The sequence below is a fragment of the Bos javanicus genome, chromosome 10, assembly GCF_032452875.1.
Source record: "Bos javanicus breed banteng chromosome 10, ARS-OSU_banteng_1.0, whole genome shotgun sequence".
Classification (NCBI taxonomy): Eukaryota; Metazoa; Chordata; class Mammalia; order Artiodactyla; family Bovidae; genus Bos; species Bos javanicus.
The window spans coordinates 27,704,371-27,717,044 of NC_083877.1; the positions used below are offsets into that span (position 1 = coordinate 27,704,371).

Here is a 12,674-nt window from a genome sequence, read left to right on the forward strand (position 1 = left end):
GAGCAGTGCATTCTCTTGGAAAAACTCTGTTAGCCTTTGCCCTGCTTTATTTTGTACTCCAAGGCTAGAATATATACTCTTGGAACACTAGAGTGGGTAGCCTGTCCCTTCTCCAGCGGATCTTCCTGACCCAGGAATCAAACCAGGGTCTCCTGCATGCAGGCGGATTCTTTACCAACTGACCTATCAGGGAAGCCCTTTATGGTATATAGCTTCACAATAATATTTATAACTTAGCATTGGAAACATTGTTCGAGTTTTTAAAACATACTTACTTGTGATCACAGACTGATAGGTAGTGTCTCCAATTACTATACAGTAAAGTAATTTTATAAAGCCAAGTTATGAAAGATTAAGGAAACTAGCACATTGTTAATTTTACATTAAATATTAATCACCTTATGTCTATATAAGGACAGGCTATCCACGTCAATATAAGTTTTGCACAATTTTCTACAGGTATATTTTTGTATATTTATTAAAAAATCCACATGTAAATGGACTCACAAAGTTCAAATCCATATTGCTCAAGGGACAACTGTACTTGTTATTCAGAGTTTTAGCAAACAATTATTTGTGATTGTAAATTTTCAGTGAATGGGATTGAGGAAGGCAGATGCAGTTCTTAACTTTGTAGAACTTGCAGCCTAGATGGGAAGGAGAAATTGAACAAATAATTACATATCTGTTAAGTACTGCTAGAATACAGTGTGCTTTGAGAGCAAATCAATTAAACTTATACAAGATAATTTTTAAGAAAATGTAAATATTAATATTTTTCTTAATTATTTATGAAATATATTTTCTGATATAAAAGTGTGCTACTCCCTGTATGTCAATAGTGTTTTGTTTTCTTATTCACTCACTATGTCTCATGTACTGAGTGCTATGAGGGCAAGTGAAATAAAGTAAACATAATATTTACTGAATACTTACTATCACCTTACTTCCCTTGTAGCTCAGTCAGTAAAGAATCTGTCTGCAATTCGGGAGACCTGGTTTCGATCCCTAGGTCGGGAAGATCTCCTGGAGAAGGAAATGGCAATCCACTCCAGTATCCTTGCCTGAAAAATCTCATGGACAGAGGAGCCTGGTGGGCTGCAGTCCATGGGGTTGCAAAGTCGGGCATGACTGAGCAACTAACACTTACTCAGTTACTTACTATCACCTTATGTCTAGATGCATAGGTAAATAAACGGAAGCTCAAAGAATTTAAGCAACTTTTCCAAGATAAAGCTATCAATGAATGAACTATAGTATAAATCTTAAAATCTAAATCCAAAACCCGTATTCCCTTCGCTAAGTTGTATCTCTAGAATTAATAATCACGTGATACTGGAATAAGTCCTTATATAGAGATTTGTACAAAATGGTTTCCACTACATTGTGCATTTCATAGTTTTAGGATTTTCAGATCATATGCTAAGAACCCTAAGACAATGTTTCTCAAATTACTTGTGCTAAAGGATAAGATTTTTCCCTTTATTTCTAATTCTTCATGGACTATTACTTTTTTGAAGTACAAAACTTGGCATCACTGTATATCAAATTGCTAGAGAAGTTTTTAAATATTGACTCACAAACTCTCTACCTGGTATGATACAAATTGGTAACAGTTCATGGACCTACACCTCTCTGGACCACTTTTTAGGGAGTACAAATATGAATAAGCCAAAATCCCTGCCTTCAAGAAGCTTAGAGTCTACTTGGTAAGTTAGAGTTGTTATCAGTTCACTATAATACAGGGACAATAAAATAAATGCTAGTAATAGTAAGCCAAAACTGGGTAAATATGGTAAACCTTTAAATAATATTGAAGGTGAATGTGTTCTCATGGGTGGGGCCAGGCGAAAGTTTGTAGATTGAAAGACATGGCAGTAGTGATTAGTTCATTGTAACTAGGATTGGATCATATTGATTTTGAACCCAAATTCAAAGGGTTGAGGTTGAATTCCTTATACTAATGCTGAACATCTTGTATCTCATGAGTAATACAGGGCATCAATCCTGGGAGGAAGCAGAGGGTATTAAATGCAGAAAAAATAAGGTGCTAAGAATAGCCCCATATGATAGCCATCAGTTTTCCTGTGTAAAGACATTTTAAGGTCACGAGCATATTAGGTCAGTTCTAATGCTAATGTAGAAATAGGCTTTCATAACTGTAATCCTTTTTCTTCTAATTTATTATTAACATAATTATCATGATTTACATTTTTTCTATTGTCCTCCTTCAGGTAGTAATGCTAACAAAGCTAATGGATGGAGCAAATCAGTCTGTGGTGTCAGAGTTTGTGCTCCTGGGACTTACCAACTCCTGGGAGATCCAGCTACTTCTGTTTGTGTTCTCATCCACATTTTATGTGGCAAGCATGATGGGAAACTCTCTCATTATTCTCACTGTGACTTGTGACCCTCACTTACACTCTCCCATGTACTTTCTGTTGGCCAACCTCTCCTTCATTGACCTGGGAGTTTCTTCTGTCACTTCTCCCAAGATGATTTATGACCTTTTCAGAAAGCATAGAGTCATCTCCTTTAGAGGCTGCATCACTCAAATCTTCTTCATCCACATCGTTGGTGGTGTGGAGATGATGCTGCTCATAGCCATGGCCTTTGACAGATATGTTGCAATATGTAAGCCTCTCCATTATCTGACCATCATGAACCCTAGAATGTGCATCTCCTTTTTAGTGGCTGCCTGGATAATAGGCTTTCTCCACTCCATGGTTCAGCTGCCTTTTGTAGTAAACTTACCCTTCTGTGGCCCAAATGTGTTGGACAGCTTTTACTGTGACCTTCCTCGGTTGATCAAACTTGCCTGTGTAGACACATACCAACTAGAATTCATGGTCATGGCCAACAGTGGATTCATCTCTATTGGCTCCATCTTCATTCTGATAATTTCCTACATTGTCATCATTCTCACTGTTCAGAAACACTCTTCAGGTAGTTCATCTAAGGCTCTGTCCACACTTTCAGCTCACATCACTGCAGTAGCTCTGTTCTTTGGTCCTTTGATTTTTATCTATACATGGCCATTTCCTTCCACACACCTGGATAAGTTTTTGGCCATCTTTTATGCAGTTCTCACTCCTTTCCTGAATCCAGTCATTTATACATTCAGGAATCAAGAAATGAAAGTGGCAATGAGGAGAGTATGCAGACAGTTGGTGAGTTATAGAAAGATCTCAGTAGTGATGCCTGTATTGTAATGCCCTTGTTAATTACTGATGCTCAGTGCTGATGATCAAACTCAGAGAAAAACTTTTCTTTATCCTACTTTGATTTTATTATCTACACTGATAGCAAGTCCACTTTGTTTTTCACTTAGGAGGTAGCAAAATTCACTTTTGAAAAGAGAAAAGGAATTATATATAAAGCATTTATATTCAAATATTATAGTAATCCGAGCCTCAAATCCTAAGGAATAATGTTTATGTGAAGTAACTATTAGAAATACAAAACAGGGAACACTTTTTTAAGGCCTTAAGGACAGGGAGAACCTGTCTGGCTCCTTTTAACAAAGCATGCCTCATGGTCAGGAATTCTTATCAGCACCCAATAGGGTGCTAAGTGAGGACTGAACTGAGTCTTCCTATTGGATGCTGCAGCTTGCCCACATTCTACCCTTCCTTTGGCTCTCTGCCAGGGCTGTGCAAAGATGGCAGAATCTTCAAGAGCAAACACCCAGTATCTTTGAGAACAAACATGTATGAGGTCATGTATCTCTCAGTAGAAATCAAAGGAACTGTTCTTGGAATACAAAGAGCTGAGAAACATGAGGAGTTTTTCTATGATTAGTATTATGCTGCTCAAATCCCATTACATTTTCATACCTCTTTTCTTCCTATGTCTTCCTCTTTAATTTTCTTCAGCCACTTATGGTCTCTGGAGTAGGAAAACCTATTCCCCCTTTCCCTCTTCTCTTTCTTTTCCTTCCCATCCCATTATTCCTCCTCCTTTCCCCACTTCCCAGAATTTGCTTCTCTTTTCCCTTTGAACTTCCCTTAATGTTGCCCCTTTAAAATTTCCCTCTTGTAATAATTATAAATTTCATGTTTTGAAAGACTGATTGTTTTGGTCCTGGGAGCTGAGCCCTGGAATGTGAGTGAAGGGAGAATAACTAAATTGCAAGGGTAGGGGTCACTTACAGAAGTTTCTTTCATATTTTCAACTGTGACCCACAGTAAGGAACATTGTATATGCTGTAATACATACCACACCCCATCTCCATTAGGAACTTAAAAGAACTTAAAGTTTTACATAATTGTATTTATTTTCTGAAAAATAGTTTTTTCTTCTCTTTCATCTTTTCTTCAACTTCTGTTTACAGTCAACTTTTTGAACAACAGAATATATGCTAAGAAAATTAAACAATAGATGGATAGTAATATTTACCACTTCTAGTTCAAAGCAGAATGAATACTCTAAGATAAAATTGTTATGTCATTATAATAGTGAATGTAAAACTCTAGTCTTGGTTTAATGTAATAATTGGTAGTACAGCATTTCTAAGTTTTTTTTTATAAGCCCATCAAAGCTGAGCTGTGCAAATTTTGTCAGAATTTTAACACATGATTATTTTGCTTCTGACTCATTACTTGAAATTTTATATATATATATATATATATATATATATATATATATATATATCCTCATAAAGACTTTGGTTACTATACAAAATGAGATAAGCAACTGGATTTTGAACTAGGGGACAACAGGCTTACATTTTCAGTGTAAGCTGAAAATGGATCACTCTGGCTGCTTTATCCTTCGGAGTTTCAAGGATACAGTCAAGGAAATTATTAGAAGTCATTGCAATAATTCTAGCAAGAGATGACACTGACTTAGATCAGAGTGATAAAGGTAGAGGTAGTGAGACATGGTACAGTCTTGATAGACTGACATGATACGTAATGAAATGTCCAGCACTATAGACATCCTTGACCATTTGGAAACTGTGAAATAGTGCACCTCATTGCAGAATTTTCATATAAAAATAAACAAAACCCCAAATCTACAAAATTATGAAAGGTACTAACAGGGTAAATACATGCTTAGTCACTAACTTTAAAAAGGAGTCTAGAATAAAGAGGCATTTGAAGCTTTAAAAAGGAGTCTGAGGGAAATAAAGTGAAGTGATCCCTTACACAATAGCTCAATAGCACAAACAGTGACACAGGATTAATATATTGTCAAGGCCCAGCTCAAATTTTTGGTATATGATATATATCATTAAAAACATATTAGCCACATATACTACAATAAAGGGCTTCCCTGGTGGCTCAGCTGGTAAAGAATGTGGGAGACCTGGGTTTGATCCCTGGATTGGGAAGATCCCCTGGAGAAGGGAAAGGCTACCCACTCCAGTATTCTGGCCTGGAGAATTCCATGGACTGTATAGAAGAACATGGGGTTGCAAAGAGTCGGACACGACTGAGCAACTTTCATTTTCACTACAATAAATGGCAAATGGTACGAGGAAGTCATTCTCTTTCTGTGTTTTATGCATTTGTTCCATGGAGACATCTAGAGCTATGGTAAAATTGTTTATATTTAACTGGAGACCCCAGAAGTAAACATTGAAATATTATAGCCAAGTGTCAGTTGTACCTCTTAAGTTTACTCTGCATCTCTAAGGAGTTAGCCTCTATTTATAGGTATAGAGCCAGGGTGAATTAAACACTGAAGAATATTTACCTCTGAAAGTAAAGAGCTAGTAACTGTCACTGCTATACTCAAACAATTTTTCTGTAACTGAAATCTGATAATTATCTGAAACCTAGGCAAAAGGAAATTGCAAACATTCTTCCCACTTCCACCAAGGCCAATAGGTAAAGAATTCCTATACATATACAAAGTTTCATAGGACCAAGTGAGGAGAGAGAAAGCATTTGAAATAGTATTCAAATTACTCCATGAAAGATAGAATTAAAATTACATACAGAACCATGACATTTCATGAACACTTTCCAAAAACTAGAGGAAAATATGCTCCAAACTAAAATATAAGAGAAAGCACACTGGACTTTCAATAAACGAAATGATGTAAGCAAAGGAAGGACTGATGTTGAAGTTGAAACTCCAATAATTTGGCCACCTGATGCAAAGAGCTGACTGTTTTGAAAAGACCCTGATGCTGGGAAAGATTGAAGGCAAGAGGAGACGGGGATGACAGAGGATGAGATGGTTGGATGGCATCACTGACTAAATGGACATGAGTTTGGGTAAAGTTCGGGAGTTGGTGATGGACAGGGAAGTCTGGAATGCTGCGGTTCATGGGGTCGCAAAGAGTCGGACATGACTGAGTGACTGAACTGAACTGAACTGAACTGAATGAGTAGAGGCCAGAGATGCTGCTAAACATCCTATAATGCACAGGATAACAGTATAGCCCCCCACCCCCAGAACAAAGAATTATTCAGCCCTGAATATGCCAAATTTGGGAAAATATAAATTCTAAATTAAATTCTTCATAAAATTCTAAGTTTCTTCAGTGAAAAGTCTGAGTGTTTTATACTATTCTATTCTCCCAGGACACTTGCTCTTTGAAAGACACATTATGACAAACCTAGACAGCATATTAAAAAGCAGAGGCATTACTTTGCTGACAAAGATCCATCTAGTCAAAGCTATGGTTCTTCCAGTAATCATGTATAGATATGAGAGTTGGACCATAAAGAAAGTTGAGTGCCGAAGAATTGATGCTTTTGAACTGTGGTGTTGGAGAAGACTCTTGAGAGTCCCTTGAACTGCAAAGAGATCAAATCAGTCAATCCTAAATGAAATTAGCTCTGAATGTTCATTGGAAGGACTGATGCTGAAGCTGAAGGTCCAATACTTTGGCCACCTGATGCAAAGAACTAACTCATTGGAAAAGATCATAATCTTGGGAAAGATTGAAGGCAGGAGGAGAAGGAGATGACAGAGGATGAGATGGTTGGATGGCATCACCGACTCTATGCACATGAGTTTGAGCAAGCTCCAGGTGTTGGTGATGGACAGGGAAGCCTGGTATGCTGCAGTCCATGGGGTCACAAAGAGCTGGAGACAACTGAGTGACTGAACTGAACTGAACTGAACTGATTCTCCCAGGTGTGTGTATGTATATACACACCACATCTTTATCCATTCATCTGTTGATGGACATTTAGGTTGCTTTCATGCCTTATCTACTGTAAATAGTGATAATATAAACTTTAGGGTACATATATGCTTTTGAATTATGTTTTTCTCCAGATATATGTCCAGGAGTGGGACTGGAGGATCATATGGTAACTCTATTTTTAGTTTCTCAAAGAATCTCCTTACTGTTCTCCATAGTGGCTGTTCTCATTTACAGTCCCATCAACACTGTAGGAGGGTTCTTTTTCTCCACACTCTCTTCAGCATTTATCGTTTATAGATTTTTTCATTTTGGCCATTCTGACCAGTGTGAGATAATACCTCATTGTAGTTTTGATTTGCATTTCTCTAATAATTAGCTTTGTGAATATCTTTTCATATGCCTTTTGGTCATCTGTATATCTTCTTTGGAGAAATGTCTTTTGAGATCTGCTCATTTTTTAATTGAATTATTGATATTGAGTTCTATACATTGTTTCTATATTTTGAAAATTAATTCCTTATCATTTTCATTGTTTACAAATATGCTCACTCATTCTATAGGTTGTTTGGCTTTTGCTGGTTTTTTTTTTTATGGTCCCCTTTGCTATGCAGAAGCTTTTAAGTTTTACTAGGTCACATTTGTTATTTTTGCTTTTATTTCCATTACTCTAGGAGACAAATTCAAAAGGATATTTCTTCAATTTATGTCAAAGTGCTCTGTTTTTCTTTAGGAGTTTTATAGTATCTGATCTTACATTTAGGTCTTTAATCCATTTTTACTTTATTTTTGTGAATGATGTTAGAGAATGTTCTGATTTCATGCTTTTACATGTAGGTGTCAAGTTTCCCCAGCACCACCTATTGAAGAGATTGTTTTTCATCCATTGTATAGTCTTGCATCTTTTGTTGTAGATTAATTGACCATAGATGTGTAGGTTTATTTCTGGGCTCTCTATCCTATTCCATTGATCTTTATTTTGGATTTTGTGCCAGTACCACACTGTTTTGACTAGTGTAGCTTTCTAGTATAGTCAGAAATGAAGGACTCTGATTCTTCCAGCTCCGCTTTTCTTTCTCAGGATTGCTTGGTTATTCCATACAAGGAAACACACAAAAAAATTATTTCCATGTAAAATTTTTTGTTCTAATTCTATGAAAAATGCTATTGGTACTTTGATAGAAATTTCATTATTTCTGTAGATTGCCTTGGGTAGTATTGTCATTTTGACAACATTGACTCTTCCAGTGTAAGAACATGGTATATCTCACCATCTGTTTATGTAATCTCTGATTTCTTTCATCAGTATCTTATAGTTTTCAGACTACAGATCTTTTGCCTCCTTAGGTAGGTTTACTCCTAGGTAATTTTTTTCTCTTCAGTATGATGGTAAATGGGGTTGTTTCCTTAATTTCTCTTTCTGATCTTCCATTATTAGTGTATAGAAATACAACAAATTTCTGTATATTAATTTTGTATCCTGCAACTTTACCAAATTCATTGATAAGCTGTAGTACTTTTCTGGTAACATCTTTTGGATTTTCTATGTATAATATCTTGTCATATGCAAGCAGTGATAATTGTACTTCTTTTCCAATTTTGATTCCTTGTTTTTATTTTTCTTCCCTGATTTCTATGGCTAAGATTACCAAAACTATGTTGAATAAAAGTGGTGAGAGTGCTGTTTTCAAATGACATGATTCTCTACATAGAAAACCCTAATGACTCCACCAGAAAATTACTAGAGCTAATCAATGATTATAGTAAAGTTGCAGGATATAAAATCAACACACATAAATCCTCTGCATTCTTGTACTCTATTTATGGGGAAAGAGAAAGAGAAATTAAGGAAACAATTCCATTCACCATTGCAATGAAAAGAATAAAATACTTAGAAATATATCTACCTAAAGAAACTAAAGACCTATATATAAGATCAGATCAGATCAGTCACTCAGTCGTGTCTGACTCTTTGCGACCCCATGAATCGCAACACACCAGGCCTCCTTGTACATCACCAACTCCCAGAGTTCACTCAGACTCACATCCATCGAGTCAGTGATGCCATCCAGCCATCTCATCCTCTGTCGTCTCCTTCTACTCCTGCCCCCAATCCCTCCCAGCATCAGAGTCTTTTCCAATGAGTCAGCCCTTCGCATGAGGTGGCCAAAGTACTGGAGTTTCAGCTTCAGCATCATTCCTTCCGAAGAAATCCCAGGGCTAATCTCCTTCAGAATGGACTGGTTGGATCTCCTTGCAGTCCAAGGGACTCTCGAGAGTCTTCTCCAATACCACAGTTCAAAAGCATCAATTCTTTGGCACTCAGCCTTCTTCACAGTCCAACTCTCACATCCATACATGATCACTGGAAAAACCATAGCCTTGACTAGATGGACCTTTGTTGGCAAAGTAATGTCTCTGCTTTTGAATATGCTATCTAGGTTGGTCATAACTTTCCTTCCAAGGAGTAAGTTTCTTTTAATTTCATGGCTACAGTCACCATCTGCAGTGATTTTGGAGCCCAGAAAAATAAAGTCAGACACTGTTTCCATTGTTTCCCCATCTATTTCCCATGAAGTGGTGGGACCGGATGCCATGATCTTCGTTTTCTGAATGTTGAGCTTTAAGCCAACTTTTTCACTCTCCACTTTCACTTTCTATAAAACACTGGTGAAAGAAATCAAAGAGGACACTAATAGATGGAGAAATATACCATGTTCATGGATCAGAAGAATCAATATAGTGAAAATGAGTATCCTCCACAAAGCAGTCTATAGATTGAATGCAATCCCTATCAAGCTACCAACGGTATTTTTCACAGAGCTAGAACAAATAATTTCACAATTTGTACGGAAATACAAAAAAACTCAAATAGCCAAAGCAATCTTGAGAAGTATGGAACTGGAGGAATCAACCTGCCTGACTTCAGGCTCTACTACTAAGCCACAGTCATCAAGACAGTATGGTACTGACACAAAGGCAGAAATACAGATCAATGGAACAAAATAGAAAGCCCAGAGATAAATCCACGCATCTATGGACACCTTAGGACTTCCCTTGTGGCTCAGATGGTAAAGCATCTGCCTATAAGCAGGAGACACGACCTCAATCCCTGAGTCGGGAAGGTCCTCTGGAGAAGGAAATGGCAATCCACTCCAGTACTCTTGCCTGGAAAATCCCATGATGGATGAGCATGGTAGGCTACAGTCAATGGGGTCACAAAGAGTCGGACACAACTGAGCGACTTCACTTCACTTCATGGACACCTTATCTTTGACAAAGGAGGCAAGAATATACAATGGAGAAAAGACAATATCTTTAACAAGTGGTGCTGGGAAAACTGGTCAACCACTTGCCACCAGTCCAGGTTCGATGCACGATACTGGATGCTTGGGGCTGGTGCACTGGGACGACCCAGAGGGAGGGTATGGGGAGGGAGGAGGGAGGAGGGTTCAGGATGGGGAGCACGGGTATACCTGTGGTGGATTCATTTCGATGTTTGGCAAAACTAATACAATATTGTAAAGTTTAAAAATAAAATAAAATTTAAAAAATAAAAAAGAATGAAACTAGAACACTTTCTAATACCATACACAAAAGTAAACTCAAAATGGATTAAAGATCTAAACATAAGACCAGAAACTATAAAACTCCTAAAGGAGAACACAGGTAAAACACTCTCTGACATACATCACAGCAGGATTCTCTATGACCCACCTCCCAGAATATTGAAAATAAAAGCAAAAATAAACAAATGGGACCTAATTAAACTTAAAGTAAACTCAAAATGGATTAAAGATCTAAACATAAGACCAGAAACTATAAAACTCCTAAAGGAGAACACAGGCAAAACACTCTCTGACATACATCACAGCAGGATTCTCTATGACCCACCTCCCAGAATATTGAAAATAAAAGCAAAAATAAACAAATGGGACCTAATTAAACTTAAAAGCTTCTGCACAACAAAGGAAACTATAAGCAAGGTGAAAAGACAGCTCTCAGAATGGGAGAAAATAATAGCAAATGAAGCAATTGACAAAGAACTAATCTCAAAATATACAAGCAACTCCTGCAGCTCAATTCCAGAAAAATAAATGACCCAATCAAAAAATGGGGCAAAGAACTAAACAGACATTTCTCCAAAGACATACAGATGGCTAACAAACACATGAAAAGATGCTCAACATCACTCATTATCAGAGAAATGCAAATCAAAACCACAATGAGGTACCATTTCATGCCAGTCAGAATGGCTGTGATCCAAAAGTCTACAAGCAATAAATGCTGGAGAGGGTGTGGAGAAAAGGGAACCCTCTTACACTGTTGGTGGGAATGCAAACTAGTATAGCCACTATGGAGAACAGTGTGGAGATTCCTTAAAAAACTGGAAATAGAACTGCGTTATGATCCAGCAATCCCACTGCTGGGCATACTCACTGAGGAAACCAGAATTGAAAGAGACATATGTACCCCAGTGTTCATCACAGCACTATTTATAATAGCCAGGATGTGGAAGCAACCTAGATGTCCATCAGCAGATGAATGGCTAAGAAAGCTGTGGTACATACACACGATGGAGTATTACTCAGCCATTAAAAAGAATACATTTGAATCAGTTCTAATGAGGTGGATGAAACTGGAGTTTCATACAGAGTGAAGTAAGCCAGAAAGAAAAACACCAATACAGTATACTAACACATATATATGGAATTTAGAAAGATGATAATTATAACCCTGTATGTGAGACAGCAAAAGAGACACAGATGTATAGAACAGTCTTTTGGACTCTGTGGGAGAGGGTGAGGGTGAGATGATTTGGGAGAATGGCATTGAAACATGTATAATATCATATAAGAAATGAATTGCCAGTCCAGGTTCGGTGCATGATACAGGATGCTCGGGGCTGGTGCACTGGGTTGACCCAGAGGGATAATATGGGGGTAATGGGAGGGAGGTGGGAGGGGGGTTCAGGATGGGGAACACACATACACCCATGGTGGATTCATGTTGATGTATGGCAAAACCAATACAATATTGTAAAGTAATTATCCTCCAATTAAAATAAATTAATTTATAATTTAAAAAATGGTGAGAGTGTTGTTTGTGTTTTTGTGTTGTTCTTGAACTTAGAGGAAATGTTTTCATCTTTTCACTGTTGAGTATGATGTTAGCTGTAGATTTGTAATGTGCTGTGCTGTGATATGCTGTGCTTAATCACTTAGTCATGTCTGACTCTTTGCAACCCCAAGGACTGTAGCCCACCAGGCTCCTCTCCCCATGGGAATTCTCCAGGCAAGAATACTGAAGTGGGTTGCCTTGCCCTCCTCCAGGGTATTTTTCCAACCCAGGGATCAAACCCAGGTCTCCCACATTGCAGATGGATTCTTTATCATCTGAGCCACCAGGAAAGCCCAAGAATACTGGAGTGGGTAGCCTATCCCTTCTCCAGGGGATCTTCCCAACCCAAGAATCAAACTGGGGTCTCCTGCATTGCAGGAGGATTTGTTACCAGCTGAGCTACCAGAGAAGCCCATGGCCTTTATTATGTTGAGGTAAGTTCTCTCCT

The 12,674-nt window shown here is 37.7% G+C and overlaps 1 protein-coding gene across 1 annotated transcript; it reads left to right on the plus strand.

The window, feature by feature from the left end:
• Positions 1–2,255: 2,255 nt before the first annotated feature.
• LOC133255410 (olfactory receptor 4F3/4F16/4F29-like) lies at positions 2,256–3,252 on the plus strand. Its single transcript, XM_061429864.1, has one exon. The coding sequence runs from the start codon at positions 2,256–2,258 to the stop codon at positions 3,210–3,212; it is 957 nt and encodes a 318-aa protein (XP_061285848.1). The 3' UTR covers positions 3,213–3,252.
• Positions 3,253–12,674: the final 9,422 nt, after the last annotated feature.